At 40.8% G+C, this 25,123-nt stretch overlaps 1 protein-coding gene across 1 annotated transcript; it reads left to right on the top strand.

The window, feature by feature from the left end:
- The first annotated feature begins 18,754 nt into the window (after window positions 1-18,754).
- LOC307026644 (complement C1q-like protein 2) lies at window positions 18,755-20,670 on the top strand. The gene is made up of 4 exons (XM_079662196.1): window positions 18,755-19,028; window positions 19,149-19,202; window positions 19,310-19,438; window positions 20,378-20,670. Exons 1-4 carry the CDS (start codon window positions 18,965-18,967, stop codon window positions 20,659-20,661), a joined length of 531 nt encoding a protein of 176 aa, XP_079518322.1. The 5' UTR covers window positions 18,755-18,964; the 3' UTR covers window positions 20,662-20,670.
- The last annotated feature ends 4,453 nt before the right edge of the window (window positions 20,671-25,123 follow it).

Raw genomic sequence — 25,123 nt, 5'->3', positions numbered from 1 at the left:
TTGATAACACATATCAAAATAATCCAAACGTCCTTGGACATTGTTTGATGTTCTCATAAACAAGTCATGTTTATCTTGGAACTTGGTTTAATAACCTTGATATTGACGGAGCATACTACATACACATGGCAGTTATCAGAACCATAACTAGACAACCCTAGACAAGCTGCTGCACAAACACAGCTACAGAGGGCATGTGGATGTCAGCCTCCTGGCAACATGGGAACAAGTGAGATGGAAAAAACAATATTTAATGTTGAGAAAACAGCTCACTGCTACTCCTGCTTTTGTTTGAAAAAAGGAGCTTCCCTTGAAAAAAGTTACAAATAAAATACACCCCCCGCAGGACTTGATACGCCCCCTTGATAAATACATGTAATTATAATGAAACCAGCTGCAATGGATCATGGATCCACCAGGGGGAGCAGTGATTAAAAATCTGCCACACTGGAACTCATGTGAAATAAACAGCTGATTGATCTACAGGAATCTGATATAGCGGAGCTTTGTTAAGATCCATATGTCACGGATAGGATCATATTCTGCGCTAAATAAGAGACATGTAATCATTTACAAAACATCACCATGTTTTTATTTAACAAAATAATGTTGTTTAAAACCTCTTAAGCCCCACGGACCCGGTTTCGGGGCCGAAATCGCGTCATTTGCAGGAAACAACGTCTAAGGAACCTTAATATTTAATAAACTATGAATATTTTATATCCATATAACGGGAACAAAATAATTTAACTGATATTTTCATTATTTTTTCAAAAAAAACACACAATGCTAACAGTGAGCCTCTGAATTAGCGAAGAAATGCTAACCTATTACTGCACCGAAAATCACTCCTAGCTCTCTTATTACTTATCCTTGCTGCAAATCCAACACATCGTTTATGATCGTAAAGACACAGAATCTAACGGTGCCCACCTCAACACGGAAAGATACAAACTTGCGACGTTATCAACAAAACCGTACATCAAAACATGTGATAGGTAGCCTAAAACGCTAACATGGCTTACCTTTGTCTTTGTCTGGTCAAAACTGGTCTTCAATGGCATTAAAACGATAACAACGATGATGTAGTTAATCCATAGTTTAATATCCAATGTGGCTGTGTCCCCTTTGAAATGTTCTGATAATCCATAAGCAATAAAACTGCAATTCCGTTTTCAAATATCAGAGCAGGCCATTCCTACGCTCTGTAGAAAGATTGAATACGCAAAGACGCAACCTTTTTTTTATTAACATGAGTGTGTGCGGGACGATTTCCCTTCGATTCTATTGGCTCTAACGGTCAGAAAGAGATGTCACATGTCAAAATCGAAGAAGGGGGGCCAGAGATATGGAACATCCACCCAAATGGCCCCACAAGAGGTTTGTTTTGCTAAATCTGTCTAAAAAGGTCAAATTTCACTTGTTTTGCATCAATCTTGATACAGGGTACTTGTTCATGGCTCAACGCTAACTTTTAAAAGTGGTTGCCAGGCTGGCAACCAGGCATCACCTTTTGGTTGCCAAAACTGAAAATATGGAACTTGCCATTTTTAGTCACCTTATATTTTAAATAATTAAGATACTATACAGTTATACATCAACTTAATAATGAACATGTGACACAAAAGAATGTTCAAATGCTTTACAATAATAAGTAATTAATACAATTATTTGAAACTTAAGTGGTAGGAAACTTGTCCACCCTCAATTGCTGGTATACAAAACACCAGTAGTGCAGCTGTTGATCTGTTCTTAACAGATCACTAGTTTCTTGGCCATCCGTTGTCTCCCTTTCAAATGTGGGTTTTCTTGACCTTTGTGCTGACCCCCACCAGAGATCCATTGGCCCTTCAGCATTGAAGTCTTGGATTGGCCAGACTAATACATTTATAATGTTAAATAAATGAAAACCATTCACATTTAAGAATTAGATATTATTTTGTAATGCTGTAAATTACCTTTTAATATATCTAACTATATTTAAAATAACTTTTTATAGAAGTGATTCTATTTGTATGCAAATATTTTCCGATGGTAAAGTGTTGTTTTATTTTGGTAGTAATAAGATCGGGACTCTTATTTTGAAGGAACTTTTACCGGAAGGGAATACACAACGGAGCAGACTTTACACATATCCTCTTTGCTTTTCGTTCGGGTTCCCCTTGTACTTGTGCTTTATCAGTTGAATCACTTTGAACATTCGTTTGAGATGTTGACGGGTTAGCCAAACGTTTTACCCCACAGTCAAACAACTTAATTTGCTTCGCCATTTTTTGTAAAACAAACACACGGTGCACCGCGCACGCGAGTAAATGTGCATCGCTTTCTGGCTCCGTAATCACACCAATGCACGTGCAACTTAAGTATCAGGTTCCGACTGGTCACAACAATAATTAAATATCACTCTTAATACAACAAATAATTAACATCTATCTCTTTTGGGGTGCACATTTTGTTGTTTGCTGTCCTTATTTCTCTATGTTAGAAACTGGTTGCCACTGATGGCAACCAAAGGCCAAGAAGTGGTTGACATTTTTTCTGAATGGTTGCCAATGGCAACCGTTACTGTCGAGCCATGTTATTATATGTTGTACTTTGGATTCCTAAAGCTTTTAGTCTACTAACCCATCATCCAAGGTTAGTTTTCACTATAAGTACAAAATATGTTTTGGACGGACACTATAATTTACAGTTTTTTACCATGTTCAATCTGAATTTTCTTTAAAATAAAAAAAATCTATATTGATTCTGACTTTTCTACATCCAACTCACAGGTTTATCATTACTTTGAGAAAAAAGATTATTAATTTAACCCTTTTAGAAGGGAAGATATGGTCATTTGTTCTGGGAATGTCATTTTCGAGCCTGAAACCTGAAAAACAGGGAACAGACTGTTACCCAGTTAGCTGTCTTTAGGTGCTTTCACACCGCAGTACTTTTCCCACAAAGGTTCATCAGAACTTAGTTCATGAGAACTCTTTAGTTCTCATGAACTAAGTATAGATCGCGTTCACACCGGAATAAGTCCCCGGGGGAGGATTAGGCAAATGAAGCCGCTGACGTCACTTCTTATTCTTCTGCTTTGGGTTTAGTGGCAGGCCGTAAACAACTTAACGGCGTATACTTCCACCCGAAGTCCCACTACTCCTCAAGTACTTCCTGTAGTTTGGGACATTTGTTTTGCTTTAGGTTATAACACTTGTGTTATTCTTCAGAGCTGGGTCCTCATTACAGATCTGCTCTTTTTTAAATGCACTTGCATTGACACACCCGTTCACAAAATCATACTGAGTGTTTGGCACATATTATATATAGAAAACAAGAAATGCAATGTGTTGTCGTGGTATTTGACAGGTATGACGGCCCACATTCAATCAAAGACCTGGAGAGGCAAAGGAGAGGTGCAAGTGATGGAAGGCCTACACATGTTATCACTGGCAAAACAAATGTCCCAAACTACAGGAAGTACTTGAGGAGTAGTGGAAACAAGATTGCACTGTGCATGTTGGTGAGCAACTACGTTGCAGAGACTACACTCAGGATTTGACGAAGGGGAGGAGGTGAAGAGCATCTGCACAGCAGGAGTCAGCAGTTTGACATTACTGTACAGTGATCAGGAGGAGACAGACACAAGGATGGTGCTCCATGCCATACATCTTGCAGAGTCATATTCCCGCATCTTTGTGAGGTCTGATGACACAGGTGTGGAAGTACTGCTCATATATTATGCAAGCAAATACATGTTTGGTTCATCTCTAGTGTACATGCATGCAGGCCATGGAATGAGAGAGAGATATGTTCCCATCAACACCATATGTGAGAAAATTGGAAAAGACATGTCTAACTGTCTACCAACATGTCGTGCACTCACTGGCTGTGGCACAACAAGTAGTTTGTACAGAATAGGAAAGGCAACAGCATTCACCAAACTCAAGACCCATCTCAGCGAGCTCAAAGATCTGGCCCATTTTGGACCCTCTGCCAGCTTGGAAGAGTCTTTGCCAGTTGCAAGAGAATTTGCGCTTCTGCTATGCTGTATGGAAAAAAGGAAATTGGACTGATGTGCACGAACTTGGATGAACTGAGGTTCATAATTGCATCAACATCAGATGCAGCCTCGGAAAATCTGCCGCCAACAGAGGATGCATTTCAACATGTACAAAGAGCAATGTTTCAGACAGCGATATGGTGTCACAGCCCGAACCCAATGGACACACATACTATGTGTAATGGAGTCCTATTGGCAGGGGGTGGATTGTCAGAGATGGGGTCATTAAACCAGTGCTATTTACAAAAACCCCAGCACCTACAGAAGTGAGAGACATTACTCACTTGTATTGCAAAGATGCAAAGTGTGGAGAGAGTGGAAAGTGCCAGTGCCTCTCTGTTGGCCTTCCCTGTACGGGGTTCTGCACCTGCTGTGCAGAATGTCAAAATGTGGAACCTGACATTTAACATTGTATTCTAGTATCTATATACTTGACCTCTCACTGAATTATTTGATGATTTGTATACTGTACTGTGAATTAGGTTCCAGTTTCAATAAAACCTGTACTATTTACACCTATGTTTTAGAGCAGTGGTCACCAACCTTTTTAAGCCCAAGATCAAAGACCTCGGTCTAGGTGAAAGGCGAGATCTACCTATTGCAGAATTGAGTGGAAAAGACGGCCCAGACAATGCTTCCAATTTGAGGCCTTTTATATAGGCTAATTGCATCTGAATTACTGTTACAATGAAGGCTCCATAATCAGCTCACGGCATATAGGCAGGGGTAAAGTGCTATTGGGGGGCGGACCTCACCTCCTCAAGGGGGGTCTAGGGGGATGCTCCCACGGGAAGATTTTTTTTTAAATATTGAAGTTGAAAGCATCAATCTGGTGCACTTTGAGAGCAACATGAAGAGATCTATGGATACCTCTCTCAGCACCCAGACAGAACTGTAAACATATTTTCTTTTTCTTTATGGATATTTTACAAATCACATTAAACTGTATTCTTGTTTCACTGCCATATAGTAGGCTATTTCATACCTGTTTTTCATTTATTCTCTTATTGTTTGTATAACTATAATGATCATATGAAGGTGTGCCGCGGAAATAATCTTTTGAATAATTTGTGACAAAACTGTTCTAAACACTCAAGAGTCCTTTAGCTCAGGGGTTCCCAAACCTTTCAGCCCGCAACCCCCAAAATAACAGTGCCAGAGACTGGCGACCCCCTGTCGACGGGGGGACGGGGACCGGGGAGGGGCGGGGGCTAGTGAATTAATTTCAGTTTTCCGCACTCTCGCGGGAATATCTCCGCAATGGAGCGAGCTTAAGTTTCGATTGCATGATATAGCCCAGCGCAACACCTCCGTCAAGCCTGTTGCCACTTGTTTGTACCATTTTCAGGCGATTTGTAATCTGTTCTAGAAAGATGTGTTTTTTAGGATTTCAAGAAGCATATATAACAAACAATGGATGTATTTTATGAACATTTATCCATGCTGAAAGTAGATTTAGATGTGTTAGGAGTGAGATAGAGATTATTATCTAATATATGCATCTGATGAAGCATTGCATGAAGTCTGTTGATGATCAGAGGCTGTTGTTGGGGCTGCATAAACGTTTTTTTATTTTTGTTTTGTAGACAGACCATGAAGGCCTCAGAGAGTTAAACTTGGGCCTGCGACCATAGTTTTATTGTATTTTGTTTTGAAAATCCACAGCGGAGGTTTGTGTCGTACTACATGCGGTGTATTTTGCATATCTCTCAGTAGCCAACAATCTGTGAGTCTGTTGGCTCGGACATAAACTCGTGTTTAAAATAATTAAACTACATTTCATAATAAGAGGTGTAAAACGTGAAATGATTTTAAATCGCATTTGAACTAAAAGCTTATACAATCTGTAGTTGTATTTGTATTGTTGATTTAATTAATTAATGTGTGAACGAGGCGATATAGAGAAGGTTAAGCTGTCATTATTAGGCTGTAATTTGTTATATACTGTTGGAATGGGTAAGCAGGCCTATTGTTTTTGGATATTTGTGGAGTTAGGTGGTCCATGAGTGTTTTTTATTCGTTAAGTGGTCCTTGGTATGAAAAAGTTTGAGAAACACTGCGCTAGTGGATTGTCAAAGGGGGAGCCTTGTTGCGGGGAAATTATACAGATTGCTAGTCCACCCCTGAAAATGTCTATGCAAACGTTATTATTAATAATAATAAAATAAAATAATAAAAAAATGAATACAATTTTTTTTACATTTTTTTATTTTACATTTTAATTTTGTAATCATCTCGCGACCCTCACTTTGGGAATCCCTGCTTTAGCTCACCTGAGCCCCTCAGTCTGACAGGAGAGGACTCTCCTTGTTGTGGAAACAGCTCCTTATGTCCGTTAGTGCAGCTAGCTAACCAGATGCTAACATCACGGTCCCCGCTAGCACCGGTCCCTCTCTCTCCCTCACTCCCTCTCTATCACACTAAATGCGCTATCGCCACACACACACACACACACACACACACACACACACACACACACACACACACACACACACACACACACACACACACACACACACACACACACACACACACACACACACACACACACACACACACACACACACACACACACACACACACACACACACAGAGCCGAGCTTGAATGACACAAGCACACGTGTATTTCCATGCAACTCTCTGATTGGTCTGGTGTGTCGCCTCTGTTGCGTTCACTGAACACGGGAAATTACAGTCCTGCCGTCGTCTCTTGTGTCATGATGAGGTTCACGTAAAGCATGGTTAATGTATTATATTATTGAGGTGTCTCAAATATACGTCAATCATGTGGCACCTGCTAACGGGGTGGTGGATGATAGGTTTACATCTAAAAACATATTTTTCAAACATTATTATTTTTCTTTTCTTTTTCTTTCCTTTGTTACTTTTTTTTTTACAGTCCGCGATCTACCCGCACCACACTCGCGATCGATCGACTGGTTGGCGACCACTGTTTTAGAGGCTTGCCATTTAGAACTAATACACTTGATTGTATTGGGTTACTCTTATTCTGACTATTTGGTGATGTAGTTCAGCCACCTGGTATTTCCCTCACCAAATATAATGACCATCAGAGTGAGCATTCTTAATTTATAAGCTATTATGCCCATTATCCCCCATTCGGAATGTGACTGTCTCAGAGAAGAGGTAGGCCTATGTCTAAAGAAATCTCATTTGCAATAGAACTGTACCAGATATTTCCATACAACCACTGGTAAGTGTTCAACAGCACCCTAAACAATTCAGTAATGGTGTATTTTTTAGGGATTTCTGTTTTTCTGATAAATTAGGGAAAAGTGATTGAGTCCTTTGTTCCTATCACCAAAAGTACAATTTCCGTCTAAACTAAAGCTAAGTTTACAGTACTATAATTCAGTATTTCTTTAGTTAAATGATTGTCTGACTATTTGGTGATGTAGGACAGCCACCTGGTTCATACCTCAGCAAATCTGAAGAGGAAAAGAGAGGTCATTCTCAAGTTATGGGCTTTTTTTCAACTTTGCCACATTCGGCCTGGTCTAATTTGACTCTTTTTCAGGACTTGGGTAGTTCTAAAGAACAACAAAAAAAACATTTTTTCCCCAAAAATAAAATTTGACAACAATCAATTTCCTAAAGATCCTAAAGATAAGAAACATCATTGTTGTCATTTGTTCTACCTCGGGTAGGGGTATCTCGAAAACTAAAGCCTTTTTTGAGGACTTGCTGCTGGACTATGACAGGTTAAAATCAGAGGTGGAAGAAGTCTTTCATTTATATACCAAGTTAAAACGACGTATTAGAAGCAAATGTCCTGCATTCAAAATTGTCGATAGCCCAAGTGAAAAGTATTATCTGTCACATCCTGGCCCTGGCTGATCGCCTCACTCCCTCACCTGTGTGTTTTCCTTCCCTGTTAATCACCTGCCTGGCCTCAATGAGCCTCAGCTGTCCCTAATCATTACTCCTCTCCTGTGTATTTAGTCTGTGCTGTTGCCTTGGTCATTGCCAGTTTGTCTTGTCTGTCTAGCAGGAGGTGCTCCTATACTCTCCTAACGTAAGCTATAGTTCTAGCTGTTTAACATTTGTACCAACTTAGTTGGTTATTTTTCGTTGCTTCCAGTCTGTAAATGTTTGGATCTTTGCCTGTATTATTTTGCCTTTTGGATTAAACGCTTGACTAAAGACATTTTTAGCCTGGTTGTGCTCTTGAGTCCTATTTTTGCTCGTGCCCGTACTTGTGCTTCAGTGTTTCCCCTAGGTTTACTGCCTTGGCAGGGTGCTGCTCCGGTACCCCCCCAACGCGGGGGTGCACGGATTTTTTTGTTGTTGATTTTTTGTATCCTCTGGAGCAGAGAGAGGAGCTGTGGATTATTGTTATGGTTATCATACAGTAACAAAGTATTTGTACATTAAAAAGTATTTGTACATTAAAAAGTAATACAGTACAGTGTTACACTGTAATGAAAAAAAAAAATACCTTGAATTTCAGGCGGGGCGCGGGGCTCCGTTGGCAGGGCGCAGCGCACCGCCAAGACAATGGTAGGGGAAACACTGTGCTTGATAGTACGAACTGGCCAGCATGGACTCAGCCGACCAGGATTCTGTGCGGGCTGCTCTTCAGAGTCAAGGGAGGAGGATTTACCACCAAGAGGAGGAACTTACCGGGCTTCGCCAGGAACTAAAGTTGATGGCCGAGAGACAGGAGTCGGTTTTGTCGTCTTTTGGTGGGCAAGTCTGTTATTTGGTCGAACATGTCCAAAAACTATTACTCCAGCCAAGTCCTCCAGCTCCCCCATTGCCTGTTTACCCAGTGGATCCTACTCCAGTCCAGTCTCCAACTCCGACCCTGTCCCCTCACCTCTCCTGACCAGAGCGTTTTTCTCGGGATTCCATTGATTGTCAGGCTTTCCTGGCTCAGTGCGCCCTCCACTTTGAGCTCCAGGCTGCATGCTACCCATCTGAGCGCTCAAGGGTGGCATACATTATCTCCCACCTTTCTGGCCGAGCTGAGGCTTGGGCGACGGCAGAGTGGGTGCGAAAGTCTCCTGTTTGTGACTCCCTCGATCTCTTCTCTGAGACCTTCACCAAGATCTTCCAGCACATCCCACCAGGGCGGGAGGCCGCCAGAGCACTCGTTGGATTGCGCCAGGGTAAGTAGAGGGTTTCTGACTATGCTATAAAGTTCCGTACCCTGGCAGCGGACAGTGACTGGAACCAATCAGCATTGTTTGATGCTTTCCTTTATGGATTATCACATTAAAGGATCAGTTAGCTCCTCTTGAGCTTCCAGCTGATTTGGACTCCCTAATTTCATTGACTATTAAAGGTCCCATGTCATGCTTTTCCGGATATTACCCGTCCCCTTGTGTGTTATGAAGGTTTTTATGCATGTAAAACCCTCAAAGTACACCCTGTAGCGAGTAAAACTCTAACACAGAAAATACCTCCCCAAAACGCCTCGTTGGAGATACGTCACTATCCATTGATTCTTCCGGGTAACTCATGATGTCATGCGTTACCCGGAACCAAATGGACCAATCCGTGGAGCCGTTACGTTAAGCCCCCGCTGATTGGTCCAAATTGACCAATCCACGGACTTCCTCACACACACACACACACACACACAGTGCATGCAGCTCTGCTGATCTCTCCTCCCTGGCTGCAGGCTGATAACAGACAGTTGGGATCGTGGCGAAATTCTCTCTGCAGACCCATTCTCTCTGCAGACCCATTCTCACAGCGTTTATCAACCTTTTTCTTACTCAATATCAAGCCACACTTATTGTTTTTACTTCGGCTGTGTGCTCAGGGTGAGTTTGGCTGTGTTTCGCTGTCACTAAACAAGGAAACCACACCTCCACGGAGCTCAGCGCAATTCACAACGTCCCGACCAATCAGAGCACACTGAGCTCACAGGGAGGGTGGGGGCTGGAGCTATTGGAGCTACAACGAGCCCTTAAAGGCAGAGAGTGAAATTAGGTGAATACACGTAGTTTACAGAGATGCTGTTTGAGAAACCAAAGTGATTTTGGAAAATTGCACAATATAAATCTATTCTAGTAGACCTCAACAATGGAATTATGATCAGTGGAAATGGCCATGACATGGGACCTTGAAGATTGACAAGCGACTAATAGAGAGGAAGAGAGAGAGAGACACTGCGATTCTCTACATCCTTTCCTCAAGTAGAAGTACAGATACTCGTGTTTAAAAATACTCTGGTGAAAGTAGAAGTACTGACTAAACTTCTTTACTCAAGTAAAAGTAAAGAGGCTTTGAAATGTACTTCAGTAAAAAGTACCCATAGTTAGCAGCTGTTTTAAAGAGTACCTGACCTCCCTTTCTATTAATAGAACAATAATGTCATTGTTAGCTAAAGAATGTTTCCATGGTGAACAACGGTAACATGACAACGTTTCCATTGGTCCCTCTTCTTTAGAGAAGACCAGGAAATGATGGATACACGGATCGTGTTCAAATCAATAGGCACGCAGTGACTCTAAATAATAATGATCACGCCACCAAACACACATTCAGACTAAAGGAACCAGACTGTTTGGAAAATGTAAGAAGTAGAAAGTACAGGTATTTGAGTTCAAAATGTAAGAAGTAGAAAGTACAGGTATTTGTGTTCAACATGTAAGAAGTAGAAAGTACAGGTATTTGTGTTCAAAATGTAAGAAGTAGAAAGTACAGGTATTTGTGTTCAACATGTAAGAAGTAGAAAGTAAAGGTATTTGTGTTCTAAATGTAAGAATTAGAAAGTACAGGTATTTGTGTTCTAAATGTAAGAAGTCAAAGTAGTCCGAAAAATAAGTAGTGGAGTAAAGTACTGATACCAGAAACATGTACTTAAGTACAGTAACAAAGTATGTGTTCTCCAATACTTCCCACCTCTGCAGTTCAATCATCTATCTTGAGACTTTCATCCATGCATTATGAAAATGTAAATCAAGACTGAAGACTTTCATATCTCACAATATAACATGTATTTTATATATGAGCTTGTTTTATGTTTATTTTATTCTCTTTGACTGTTTTTAAATGCCATTTCATGATGTGTTTCTGCTGCACTATATATATTTTTGTATGTTGTTCATGTTTGTAGAGCACCCTGTGTTGAAAGGTGACCGTTAGTCCGTTCTCCAAACCTCACCTGTTATTTGGTCACGTGTTTTCTCTCGGGTCACAGAATATAACGGGTGACAGAACTAATCAACACACCTGTTAGCATTAGCAGCGTGTTCACCATAAGCCTTTTTAATCGTTTTCACCACATCTAACCGTTAACTGACAACACCTGGGGCCTGTACTACGAAGCTGGTTCAACCTAACCTGGATATGTTTGAGTTAGCCGGTTTGCCTAATCCAAAACATACGCACTGCCGCTAAACTGTAGCTACTACGACGCTGGTTATCAAGTGGATCGCTCAAGCCAGCCGTGCCCTATCTAGTTACTGTAGGTGCGCGTGTAAATATATGAATCATATATTTCCTTATCTGAGTCAGCTGAGCCGTATCTGGCCGAATATATGAATCATATATTTCCTTATCTGAGTCAGCTGAGCCGTATCTGGCCGAATATATGAATCATATATTTCCTTATCTGAGTCAGCTGAGCCGTATCTGGCCATGCAACACTCACAATGTCACATACTGTATGCAGAAGTATTATTTTAAGCAACACATTACAAAACACCCGAGTCAAATGTAATTAAAGTCAGATCGTGTCTTAGACGGGGCATATCATAAACCTGTTAATGTACGCGTTCAAACACTTTTTCTTGGACCAGCTGTATTCACCTTGCAGGTGCAACAGTACAGTCCGCGGCATATCACATCATAATGTATCATATAATGTGATACATTATGATGTGATATGCCGCGGACTGCACTGTTACTTTGATCCGGTTATTTATGTTGTGGCAGATATTTAATTAAGCTTTCTTAACGCTAATGTTATAATAGTCAGATTGCGCTGAAGATGGGAGGTGATATTCTATTCAATTTCACGTTCACACAGTCTGTGATTTTTGCCGGACGTAAAACGTTAAAGGAGCGAAGTCCTCCGACTCACACACACACACACACACAGATATATTGAAACCATCATCTTGTGATCCACAATGAGCAGTAAAATCTGTCCTCTTCGTGTGTGTGTGTGTGTGTGTGTGTGTGTGTGTGTGTGTGTGTGTCCATGTGTGTGTCCATGTGTGTGTCCATGTGTGTGTGGCTGTGTGTGTGTGTGTGTGTGTGTGTGTGTGTGTGTGTGTGTGTGTGTGTGTGTGTGTGTGTGTGTGTGTGTGTGTGTGTGTGTGTGTGTGTGTGTGTGTGTGTGTGTGTGTGTGTGTGTGTGTGTGTAACATGTATTTTATTTGGAACTTTTTTCAAGGGAAGCTCCTTTTTTCAAACTAAAGCAGGAGTAGCAGTGAGCTGTTTTCTCAACATTAAATATAGTTTTTTCCGTCTCACTTGTTCCCATGTTGCCAGGAGGCTCACATCCACATGCCCTCTGTAGCTGTGTTTGAGCAGCAGCTCCACAACCTCCAGGACGATAACGGAGCGATGTAATAAATATAGTACATTAAATACACAGTCAGCAAACTGACCTGCAAACAGAGAGAGAGAGAGACTTATATTTCTACAGCAGTCAAAGCATACACAGGTAGATTATTTTAAAGTAGAAACCATGCTGTGGCCTTCCACAGGTATGTTGGTTTAAGAGCTGCAGGTTACTTTACCCTTCATTGTGATCTTGTGTGCATTGGTGTGCGGCCAAGTGTGTGTGTGTGCATGTTTCTGTGTGCTTACTGTATCTTAAAGTTGTGCGCACGCCAAAAAGAAATCATATTATGTTGATAGTTATATAAGACCCCCGCTTGTGTCCGAATTAGATTAAGTACCTGCTAAGAGAATGATTTATGACCCCCATAAACCTTAATCCCGCCTCCAAATCCCTTTGAAGTGGCACCTGTCACTCTGACATCTGACCTTTGACATCTGACCTTTGACCCTCTTATCTTTTACGACTTGTTTGTTTATAACTCTGATAAGGATATTGCACTATAGGGGGGTGATAATACTTTATCACCCCTTTGATGTGAAACCTGTTAGTATCTTAGTAGTTCATTATTTGTCAATGATAAAACCAGATAGTATGACTTGTTTTGGTCACCTGTGTTGGTTGTATGACCTTCTATAAGATATTGTTCTTTAATAGGGGTAAATATTACTTAGTGACTCTTTTATGGTAATTACATTTTATTGTTTAATTACTTTATTAACTATAAGGAAGCCCCTTTGAAGTTGTGTTTCCCTGGATGATGGAAATAGTCTAAGTGCCATGTTAGGGGGACATTACGGAGCTCAGGAGTCCGCCCTTTGAGGCTCTTGGAGCGGGCAAAGACAGGTGTATTTACAGGTGTGTTTCCTTGGTATTCAACTCAAATTCAACAAGGTCCAGTTAGAGAACATCTCCCCATGCAAAGGCCAGGAACATCAAAACGTCTAAGTTGCTTTATGAATTAGTGTGATATATATTGAAGTAGCCTGTAGCTTTATCAACGTATGCATGTAATCAACAACTGACTGCCAATCAAATAAAGAAAGTAAAATTCAAAAACAACAATATTTATTGTCAATTAACATTGAACTATACAGATATACAGTAAATACTGTGGATATGTGTAATGTTCCTCTCGGGCTGCATTTAAAAATAAAATAGGAGAAAATAAATAAAATAGCTTTTGAAAATGTGTGCATCTTAAAAGTGATTAATTTTAGATAAATCAAATAAAGTGTAGCAGCAGCTTGAGTTTCCCTTTTTCTTTGTTAATCGTTTCACATCATGACTTAACTGTTTCAGCCGATTATAGAACAATATCAGTCTTTACACATCATAACAATTGAACAGTTTTAAAGTTTCTCTTTCTTTCCCTCTTATATTGCAGTCCCTCACTCACTTTTTTTGTATTCAGTGCGAGAATTGAGTTTGAGCTTGTCCTGCCAGGACTTTAAATCTGGGCTGAATCAGGGCCATTCTCATACACACATGCACACTTGCTCATTGGTTAGCCTGGAACAATATTTAGTTTTGAGTTTTGATCCTGGTTGACTGATCATATTGGGCTCTGAGACTGCTTATTTGTTGTGACCTCAGTTCTGACTTGAGAGGGAATGTTTGTGTTTTGTCTCACAGTGGCGTTTTGGCACTTTTAATGAGCGCCACGGTCTCTGAACAAATGAGACACACTGGCTCTGTGCTCCCAGTGGGCAGCATGAACATGAATGAGTCTGTCCACTCAGGGTTAAAAGCTCTGTTCTCACTGTCCACTTTCCTCTTCTTGGAAAGCGCCATGTGTCATTATGTGTCTCTCCCTGTCTGCCTCTAAGACGCCTGTTCACTCTCCTCTCCGCTTCTCTCTGCCGCGCGGCACGCTCTCGTCTCTTCTTCTGTGTTTCTCTCCCTGTATCGCTCACTCCTCTCTTTCGCCCCCTGTCGGCGGCGGTTAAAATAGAATCGCCCCGTCAAAATTGAAATCCCCTGTTAATGTATTGATTATAGGTCCGGCCGGGTCCGTATAGGTCAGCGTCTGGATCCGGACCGCGGTCCGCCTGTTGCCGACCCCTACACGGTATAAGTGTCATGTTAGGGGGACATTAAGGAGTTCAGGAGTCAGCCATTTGAGGCTTTGTTAACATTAATGCTTTTCTTGCTTTTGATTGTGTTACTAAGATACTTTTAAATACACTTTGCTCTCAGCAAACGGCTCTGCTTCTGTATGGCGGGGTCTAAGACAGATCACAAACTACAAGCCAAAAGCCTCCCCCTCCATGAACGACCGACGCCTTGCAAACGATCTGAATGACTTCTACTGCAGATTTGAAGACAAAGAGTTCAGTCCTGACACCATCCCCCATGACACCTGGCAACAGCTTCAGTCTCACACCTCCACATCCCCCTCCCCTTCAGTATCTCACTCCCCCACACCGCTGACCTCCCCCGACACATCAGACTCTCTCTCAATCGATGAAAGGGATGTAAACAGACTATTCAGAAAACTCAATACCAGAAAAGCGGCTGGCCCGGACAATGTCTCCCCCTCCACCCTGAAGCTCTGTGCTGATCAGCTGTCTCCTGTGTTTACTGACATCTTTAACACCTCACTGGAGACATGCCACGTCCCAGCATGCTTCAAAACCTCCACCATCATCCCGATTCCCAAGAAAACAACGATCAGTGTGGGAGAGGTGCTGACCATAGTGGAAATAAAACTGTGAACCAAGGTGTAGTCATGAAGCTAAAAAGTTATTTATTTACCAATGTTTAACTGAATGAATGACATAAAATCAAACAATAACAAGATTTTTATATATGGAATAAAACACGCAAAAGTAATTTCTAAAAGAAGAAGAATAACATTTGATAAAAGACATGTTGGAAATAAACTAGTGTGCTCACATTAAGAAGCTTTTTAATGATTTAAAGGATTCTACTGACTCAGTGTTACGTTGTGTTTTGTTTCACAGTGTATTCGATCTCTGCGTGGCGTTACGCTCGTCCTCCTCACCATGAAGAGTGTCACCGTGCTGAGAGTGAACTCCTCTGACTCACTCCTCACCCGCTCACTCTGCAGCCTCCTCTGGCCAACGGTAAACACAGAGAGCAGAAATACCAGCAGCATTTCAGACTAAACACTTTACCTTTACACTTTATCCTATTAATCCACGGCATTTCGTGTTATAGTCACAACATTTAATCCATTGATTCGTGTTCACGGGTCGGGTCTTCGCGTACGCAAACTGAAACAGATATGCTCAAATCGAAAAAGAGTTGTTGGCAGTGGTCTTTGCATGTGTAACGGGTCACAACCGTAAGCGACCTATTATTGATCCGGAAACGACAGCGAAGCATCTGGGTGTCTTTTCTGGCATTTATTCTGAGAACAAAAACAATATGCTCTTTACGTCCGCGTTGCACATCCTCAGCAGTGCTCACTTCAATGTGTCTCTAGTATTTATTTATACATACTAGTTTATTTATGCAATGAGAAATTATTAAATGACCAAGAAAATCTTATTTTTAAGTAACTACACAAAATACAAACATACCTGAGAACAAAAACAATATTCTCTTTACATCCGCGTTGCACATCTTTACAAAAGAATAGAAAGTACAGTCAGAAAGTGTTTACATATAAACAAAGACAATGACGCAGATCGCGTCTATTTCACGCCAAAACCACACCGTAGATATCACTCAAAAATACAATTTCTTACGGTGGAAACTTAACAAAATGGGTTAATAATATACCCAAATTGACACTTAACAACATACATCACTTTCATAAACTCAAATAGCCGGTTTACCACACAAAATTGTAATGAACTACTGTATAACCCAATTCGGTACCACTTTACAATAAGACTACCCTTATAAAGGGTTTACGAATAGTTTGTAATTCATTTATTAATTAGGTTGTGAACACGTTATAAATCATTAATAAGCTTTTATAAGACATGAGATAAACAGGGCAACTGTGACCGGTTGCTTGCCAAATAGTGAGCCCACATTTATCTGTTCTGCTAAGCCTTATATTGGCTACTTAGCTTAACTCGTCTTCTTCATCAGCCAGCATCCTTGGTATCTGTTGCTCACTGAGTGGATTCTCCCCCCTTCCATCTTGATGTTTCTTGACATCTCTTATGACCATTTATGAATGAGTTACAAACATTTATAACTGCCAAAAGGGAGACTTATTGTAAAGTGTAAAACACATTCCCATTTATTAATGAGTTACTAACATTTATAACTACTGAAAGGGTGCGTTGTTTTTAAGTTTAATACACATGTCCATTTATGAATGAGTTATAACATTCACGCTTACCTAATACACATTTTTCACATGAAATGCAAAGTAAGATGCAAACGAGCCAAGCAAAACATTTTATTCACACATGAAGAAAATCAGGACTCAAAAGAATGACTATTTAGTATGACTGATACACATATTTAAACATAAAAGCTTTTCTCAGACATAAATGAAAGACTTGGTAAGACATAATGGTACTCAGACTGGAAAGACTTTGTGTATATCCTTGAACAAGCGTCCAAGCAGTCCATCAGGGTGAGCAGAGCCAAGATAAGATGACCATTCAAGAACCTTGAGGTGTTCCTCCAACAAACTCTCTGTACGGTTTCATCTCAGTCTACAGACTTGTCCTTTGACGGTCGACCAAGGTCTTTCTATATGTTGGGTATGACTGCCAGTCTGGGGGTTCACAAACCACCTGCTGTGGTTTATGGTGTAGTGGTTGTAACCCATGTTACTCAGCACTCTCCTGTATGCCCCCCACTCATCACTAATAATGCCACTTCCTGACTTAACATGCCGTCTAATCAGAGGGACAAGTTGGCATCTTGATCGTTTCTCCACTAGTTTCAACACTAGTCTCCGCCTTTTGTCTTTAACTCCCATCATTCCGAAGACCCATTTCTTTCTTCTCCAGGTATGTCCAAAGCATCCACACAAAAAATAAATCATAACATCATCTTAGTTAGCAACAAAATGCACACAAATTACAGTAAAAATTGTTGCACATCATGTTTCAAAAGGCCATACTTGTTTATTAGGTGCATTGTATAACATCATTTAAGGATAATTATACAGTAATGGTCCATATGGCTATTTGTTTGGGCTTTCTTATACAAGAGAATACAGTCTATAACTGCCGAACATAGGAACTGGGTACAGTACCTTCTCCCAGATACAAATACTCAAATAAAATAGTTTACTTTATTGGTGTTAGCAATGCTTACTATTTATTTGATACCAATTTGGTAATACAATTAATAAAAAGAACAAGGTTTGGGTTCGTTCTTCAGATATGACTGTCACGTTACACTCCCAGTCTCGATGAAGCTGCTTGAGCCAGACATGCGTCATCCACAAGAGGTGAAAGCCCAGGCTGTATCAAAAACAGTGCTATGATAAGTCAAGCCGACCACTACAACCTTTGATGGTAAGCTGGACAGAAGGAATCGTAGGCACATTCTGCCTGTAGCTGAGCCTGTCCCGTCACACCCCACTATAAGTGACACTGATCATCAGGACACAGGACTTGAGTTTATAGAATGTAACACACACACACATGAATCACTGAACAGTGAACACATGAAGGATGATGTTCACACAGCTAAACTGTTTACAGGACACGCTCAGGCCGTGCTATCAAGCCTAATCCCAACTACAGAGACTGAAGCTTTGTCATGTATGCATAAGCATACCACTCGGAGAACAATGACTCTAAACTGTTAGTTCAAACAGTTATGCTATATTGAGACTTAAAGTTTTGTTTCACAGTGCAAATGTATTCTATTTTAGTAACTTACTTTGTTACTGTAGTAATTACTCAGTGAATTGCTCCACTTATTCTTTGAGATAGCTTTTGTGTTTATCAGTTACTAAATGCACACATAGTTTTATCATGGGTACATTTGCAGCACTTTGTAAGTTCTGTCATATGTGCTCAGTATAACAGTTGTGTTTACTACTGTAGGAAGAGCTAAAGAAAGGGGATGAAGAGTATTCACATTCGGTCTCTGGTGTCCTTCGACAGACACGGTACCTGAATGTAGGGACCTACAGGGGTTGATCCCGTACCCAGGGGGTTGTCTAGTTATGGTTCTGATAACTGCCATGTGTATGTAGTATGCTCCGTCACTATCAAGGTTATTAAACCAAGTTCCAAGATAAACATGACTTGTTTATGAGAACATCAAACAATGTCCAAGGACGTTTGGATTATTTTGATATGTGTTATCAAAGAAATCTGCTGGATTCTCATGGCCTCGTCAGCTGTTTAACGTGTATATAAAGACGGGAACAGAGCGAGACGTGTCACACTTCTCTGTCTGAACAGCGATATTTCAGAATGAGGAAAGCTGCAGTTTTGCTGCTCTGTCTGCTCTGGACCGGGGCTCAGGGTGAGGATGGAGGTAAGCTATCTGATTTAAAGTGAACTCTTTAGTGTGGTAGAAAACAGGTGTCAAACTTTCTAATATGTGATGACGGAAACTGAAATAAACTGAGGATGAAAACCATATTTTACTCTAAAGATTGGATGAGCTCCAGTGAAAAGCAGGTGGTGGAGTTCCACGCACAGAACTCAGGTAAGAAACAGAAACTATTATGAAGAGAAGTATTGAATAAGAATAGAACTGGTGTACTGATATACCAGCAAATATCAAACTCTGCTGCATCCTCCTCTTTCTCACAGCCGGTCCTCAGGTGGCGTTCTCAGTCGGTCTCAGTGACGCAGGAGTAGTCGGACCCTTCGGCACTAACAGTATACTGAAGTATACTAAAGTCTTCACCAATATCGGCCAGGCCTACAGCCCAATTACAGGTACTGAGCACACACACACAAACACACGCACGCACGCACACATTCCTTTACAGTAGATGTGTGACTGTAAGCTTTCTTAAGAGTTTTCTTAATGAAACCATTAAAACATCTCTTAGTTTTCCTACAGTTGATCATGGTAGAAAATAGAACAAAGTCAAGAGGCGCATTCACACCGCAGTGCTTTTTCCACAAAGGTTCATCAGAACTTAGTTCATCAGAACTCTTTAGTTCTGATGAACTAAGTACAGATCGCGTTCACACCGGAATAAGTTCCTGGGGGTGGATTAGGCAAATGAAGCCGCTGACGTCACTTCTTCTTCTTCTGCTTTGGGTTTACTGGCAGGTCGCAAACAACTTCACGGCGTATACTGCCACCCGAAGTCCCCGGCCGGAAGTCCCCGGAGTTGGGGACTGGCTTCAGTAGAAGCTGCTGGGACTCCCAGCAGCTTCTACTGAAGCCTTCAGAGTAAATAACCAGAACGCCGACACCTCCTCATCTCCACCGCTCCCATGTTTTATTTTGTGTTGCCATAACTTAGTCTCTCTGCGTTGGGCTAATGCTAATGCTAATAATGCTAATGCGAGGATAATAAAATGGCGGCTTCACAAAACTTTTTGGGAGTTTTACGGGGCGTGGTGTGCATTCCGCCCAGCCAATCAGACACAGGAACCTTTTTCTCCCACGAAAGTCCCTGCTCTCTAGCAGGGATGGAAAAGGGGATAAAAAAGGTTCTCATTAACTCATTTTAGTTCCTGCTCTTTTTGGTGTGAACGCGACATTTCTGAACTATATTGGAACTAAAGTGGGAAAAGTACTGCGGTGTGAACGCGGATAATAGCTCCTACATGCTCCTTATTTAAAAAAAAATAAAAACATCCTTAAGTCCTGCTGGAGCACCAGAAACAATCTCTCCTCACTGATCTTCTCCTCTGATACAGGTATCTTCACAGCCCCCGTCAAAGGAGCCTACTACTTCAGCTTCAACATGTGGGGAAGCCGCTTTGTATCAGATACCGCTCTTGAATTCGCTCTCAACAACGTGATGAAGATGAGGCTTCAAGATTACAATGATGCCTATGGCTTTGTCTCTGCGTCTAACTCAATGGTTCTTCAGCTGGAGAAGGGAGATGTTGCCAACATCGTTCTGCCCTCCAGCTTCAGCGTTTATGATGAGTTGTTTAATCGCATGGTTTTCAGTGGATTCCTACTCTTTCCTCTGTGAAGCCCACTCTAAAACAACCACTGCATTAAGTTTCAACATGACATATTAATAAATAAGTGTGTTGACTCAATTGATATAGTTGTTTGTATTGGGGAATCTTATGTGTGTTGTGATGTTTGTGCTGGAGCCGCTTTATCCAAAACAGCACTCCGGTTAGAGAGTTGACACGGAGACAGCTTCCTGTCTCCGTCACACAGTCGTTGGACTTTATATTAGCTTAGTTTGTTCTGATCATCAACACAGAATACATCATGTTTAATATGGAATCACATACAGGATGTCGAATGGGTTTGATGAGGATGATGATAATGATAATGACAACGTAGAGTAGAGAATGAATGGTTTCTGAAAAATACACAGAAATTGAAATAAGGTTCACATTACAGACTCTGGTTATTAATAATAAGCAACAGCAATGCTAATTGTTGCTGAAACACATTAAACACGTTGCAAACACACACATGGCTAATAAAGGCTAAGTTAGTATCTCATCCACACACTATCACTGAATAGCTTAACTTAGCTAACTAGCATTAGCTCAATTTCTGAACAACATAGCAGCTAAAAACGGGACATCAATAGACTCATCAACACACTGACTCAGCAGGACACTATGCATACAATCTTATAACATTACCAACACTAAAGATCTGCATGCTCACATTCTTCATGAATGCACTCTCTCTGTGACGGTGATAATTATGCATGTGACGATGCGACCGCAATAATGTCCTGTAATGAACGCACATGTGCAAACAGCTTGAGGACCCGCAGCTACTTTAGCTGTCCCTAAATGTGCCTGACTAAAACATGAACGGCATAACGCAGATCAAGGAAAACAAGGGGAATTTACAACAGCCGCCCCCAGAATAGCATAGCTATTATGTAAAACAGAATCAATTCCCTAAGGTGCAGCAGAAGTCCCTGGATCAGCATCGTCGTCCGGCAGAGCTGGTGGCTGCACAAGGCGTGCCACGGGTCGCAGGTACTCTTGTCCCCAACCTGAACCTCAGCCGACCGGATGCATCCATCAGCACTGGCATTCAGCTTGATGACCCTCCCCACTGGCCAGTGGGCACGTGGAAGCTGAGGATCAACTATCATCATGACAGTACCTTGGAGAAGACCATCAGTGTGCTGCCGCCACTTCTGGCGGACTTGAAGGGATGGCAAGTAGCTTCTGATGAACTGCACCCAGAAGTGGTCAACCATCATTTGACAATGACGCCACTGCCTCTTGCTGAGGGTGTCTGTAGCGTATGATACTTGTTGAAGGGAGGTATCCCGCCGCCCCATCAGCAACATGCTTGGCATCACAGGATCTGGATCTGCGAGGTCTGATGACACACAGCCTAAGTGTTTGGCATTTAAGATACCTTCCACCTCAACTAACAAGGTGAGGAGGAATTCTCCCTGGAGAGACTGAGTGCCGATCGCCACTTGTAGAGCCTTCTTGACCGATTGTATCTCGCGCTCCCTGGCACCACCAAAGTGGGGAGATGCTGGAGGGTTAAAGCGAAACTTGATCTGTTTCTTGGGAAGTTCCTCTTGCAGTTTGGGAATCATTCCAGCAAACGCCTCCTCAAGCTCCCTAACTGCTCCCCGGAATTTGTCCCCTGATCTGAGAGAATTTCGAAGGGGGTGCCTCGCCGAGCGATGAATCGCCTCAAGGCCAAGAGGAAAGCATCTGCATCGATGCTATTAAGCAAATATAACGTGCAGCTGAAAACGTTTTAAAGTTGACCTATCATGCTATATTTGAATAATATAGTGTAGGACCATACCTATATATTATACTTATATATTTATACTTTTTATTTTTCAAAATACCAAACAGATCATGCATTTTAGCCATTCCTCATTTCGCTCAATTTAACACTGTCTTTTCATGGGCTGATTCTGTGAGAACAGCACCATCTACAGGCCTGGCATATGTACTACAGCGTCTCCAGCGCTTTTGAACGGCAATGTCCCTGGCTGTCTCCTCCTGATTGGTGGAGTTGGCCCAATAGCCGTAGCGCCACTTCTGTGACGTCATAGAAGTGTTCAGATCTGGATCAGTCTGTATCAGATCCGTTGCAGCCCCTTTTTAAGAGATTTGGGTATGGAGGAAAATAGAGAGGGTTGTGTTTTCTGACACTTGGTGAGTTCCCTGACACACCGGGGACACATGTTCATGTATAAAAGACGTACAAAAGTGCATTTTGCATGATAGGTCACCTTTAAGAATAGTAGGGCACAATGTTTTAACAATGTTATGAAAAACATTTAAAAAAGGTTATTACCAAGCATTTTAAGAATGCTTTTAGAGAACGTTATCCTAGCTTTCAGAAGAACATTCTGGGAACCAAAATAAAACGTCCCGCTGAAAACGTTTTAAGAATAGTAGGGCATAATGTTCGAACAATGTTATCAAAAACATCTTAAGAAGGTTGACAAAAACATCTTAAGAAAGTTATCACCAAACATTTTAAGAATGTTTTTAGAGAACGTTATCCTACCTTTCCGAAGAATATTCTGGGAACCAAAAGAAAACTTCCCGCTGAAAACATTCCTAGAACAGTGAATGGTAACATTCTAAGAATGTTTTTAGAACCAATGATTTCTAGCTGGGGAGCCTCTGAATTAGCCACGAGCGAAAAAATCCTAAGGCCGTTAGCAAAGAACTCTAGCTATACCGATCGATATACTTATTGGATCTGCACAAACACGCTTAGATAACACCCTGAGAGTCCACAGATTATAGAAATATAAGGATCATCACTGAGCGTTCAGAACTCGTGAGAGGGGAAGCAAATACAGACATCACACGACGTAGCTTAAGGTAGCAAAACACGGAGATATGCTCACCTTAGCTGTTATTCTGATCAAAAGTCGTGTTCAATGGCATTAAAACGAGAAAAAACGCGGCTGAATGTTAATCCATAGGTTAATCCAATATGTCTGTCACTTTGAAAAAAGTATTGATAATCCATAATTCAATTTGTATGCAAAAATCGGAGAATAAAAATTAGCTGCTAATGGTAGCCACCAGAGTGTGTCGCAACAACTCCGGTTTTGGCTACGTGTCACTCTCACTCCTTATTTGGTAACCTTTGTGTGTATGTGGAACTTTCCCTCGATTCCATTGGCTCTAGCGATTAAAAAGAGATGTCAATCCAGAGATATGGAAAATCCACCCAAATGACCCCAGAAGTGGGTTTGTTTTGCTAAACCACTCTAAAAAGGTCAAATATCACTTGTTTTGCATCAATCTTGATACAGGGTACTTATTATATGTTGTACTTTGGATTCCTAAAGCTTTTAGTCTACCATCCAATAATTTGTGGTTTTCACTATAAGTAAAAAATAATTTTTGGACGGACACTATAATTTACAGTATTTGACTATGTTCAATCGGAATTTTCTTTAAAATAAAAAACGTCTATATTGATTCTGACTTTTCTACATCCAACTCAAAGGTTTATCATTACTTTGAGAAAAAAGATTATTAATTTTCCCCTTTTAGAAGTGTAGTTAGTCATTTGTTCTGGAAATGTCATTTTCGAGCCTGAGACCTGAAAAACAGGGATGGGGTTCAACAGGTTAATGAGTCTGCGCTCGGTGCTGCAAAGCATTGGCATAATTGTTTCAGGAGTGGCCATTAAGGGTGGAGCGTCCCTGACGCGGGGAAGAGGTGTAGCATACCAATATACACATCTATCAGCAGTCTGTACAAAATAAATGATACAAGTAAAGGTAAATAGATGTTAAATCTATAAATAAGAATAAATACACTGAGCGTAAAAACAGTATATACAGCAGTGTATACTGTATTTAAATGAAAAGTAAAAGGGGTCTTAGAGTTTGATTGGTTCAATATAAGTAGCTCTGCACTGTGGTGTTGTTGTGTGCATGTGCTGTGTGAAGTGTTTGACTGGAGAACCATAATGGAAAAACGCCTTCAGACTTTCATGTGTTTTTATTCTATGTAATGAGTTTTGTCTTTTTTTGATCATGAATAAATTCAATCAATCAAAGCTTCACGATGTCAGACACAAACTGCAGCCTGGTCACTTCTTTATTAAAGCTATATGACAGTTCAATATGCAGGCCTAAGTGACCATGTTCCTTATTGATACAATATTCAATCAAATGCAAACACTTAAATGTCTTAAGGATTCCTTTTACACGTTCAGCCTGACACATTTGGTGTGTTTCCCAGAAAACTGGATGCAGTCAAAATAAATCGATTCTTTAGACTGAACATGAAATCTAATGTCTTTGTTTAATGACTTTGAATTTGTGATGTGTTATAATTTGTGTTTTTGTTTTGTGTGTCTTGTAAATTGTTTTTACTTTTTGTTGTTGTGCTTTCTTAATTTAGTTTTAATATATTTTATCGTAAAATAATCTGGTAAAGTGCATATAATAAGTTTGAAACTTGTCCCTTTTAAATAAAAATATATTAAATGTTTCCAAG

The sequence above is a fragment of the Notothenia rossii genome (genome assembly GCF_949606895.1).
Source record: "Notothenia rossii genome assembly, chromosome: 12".
NCBI lineage: Eukaryota > Metazoa > Chordata > Actinopteri > Perciformes > Nototheniidae > Notothenia > Notothenia rossii.
Note: the sequence above shows the minus strand (reverse complement) of the source record. Positions and strands in the feature narration are given on the sequence as shown.

Excerpts from the sequence above, each read along its gene's own strand:
- LOC307026644 (XM_079662196.1), top strand. The coding sequence starts at position 18,965 with ATGAGGAAAGCTGCAGTTTTGCTGCTCTGTCTGCTCTGGACCGGGGCT. Across the intron at positions 19,029-19,148 it reads GGCTCAGGGTGAGGATGGAG|ATTGGATGAGCTCCAGTGAA; the intron begins GTAAGCTATCTG and ends TTTACTCTAAAG. Across the intron at positions 19,203-19,309 it reads GTTCCACGCACAGAACTCAG|CCGGTCCTCAGGTGGCGTTC; the intron begins GTAAGAAACAGA and ends TCTTTCTCACAG.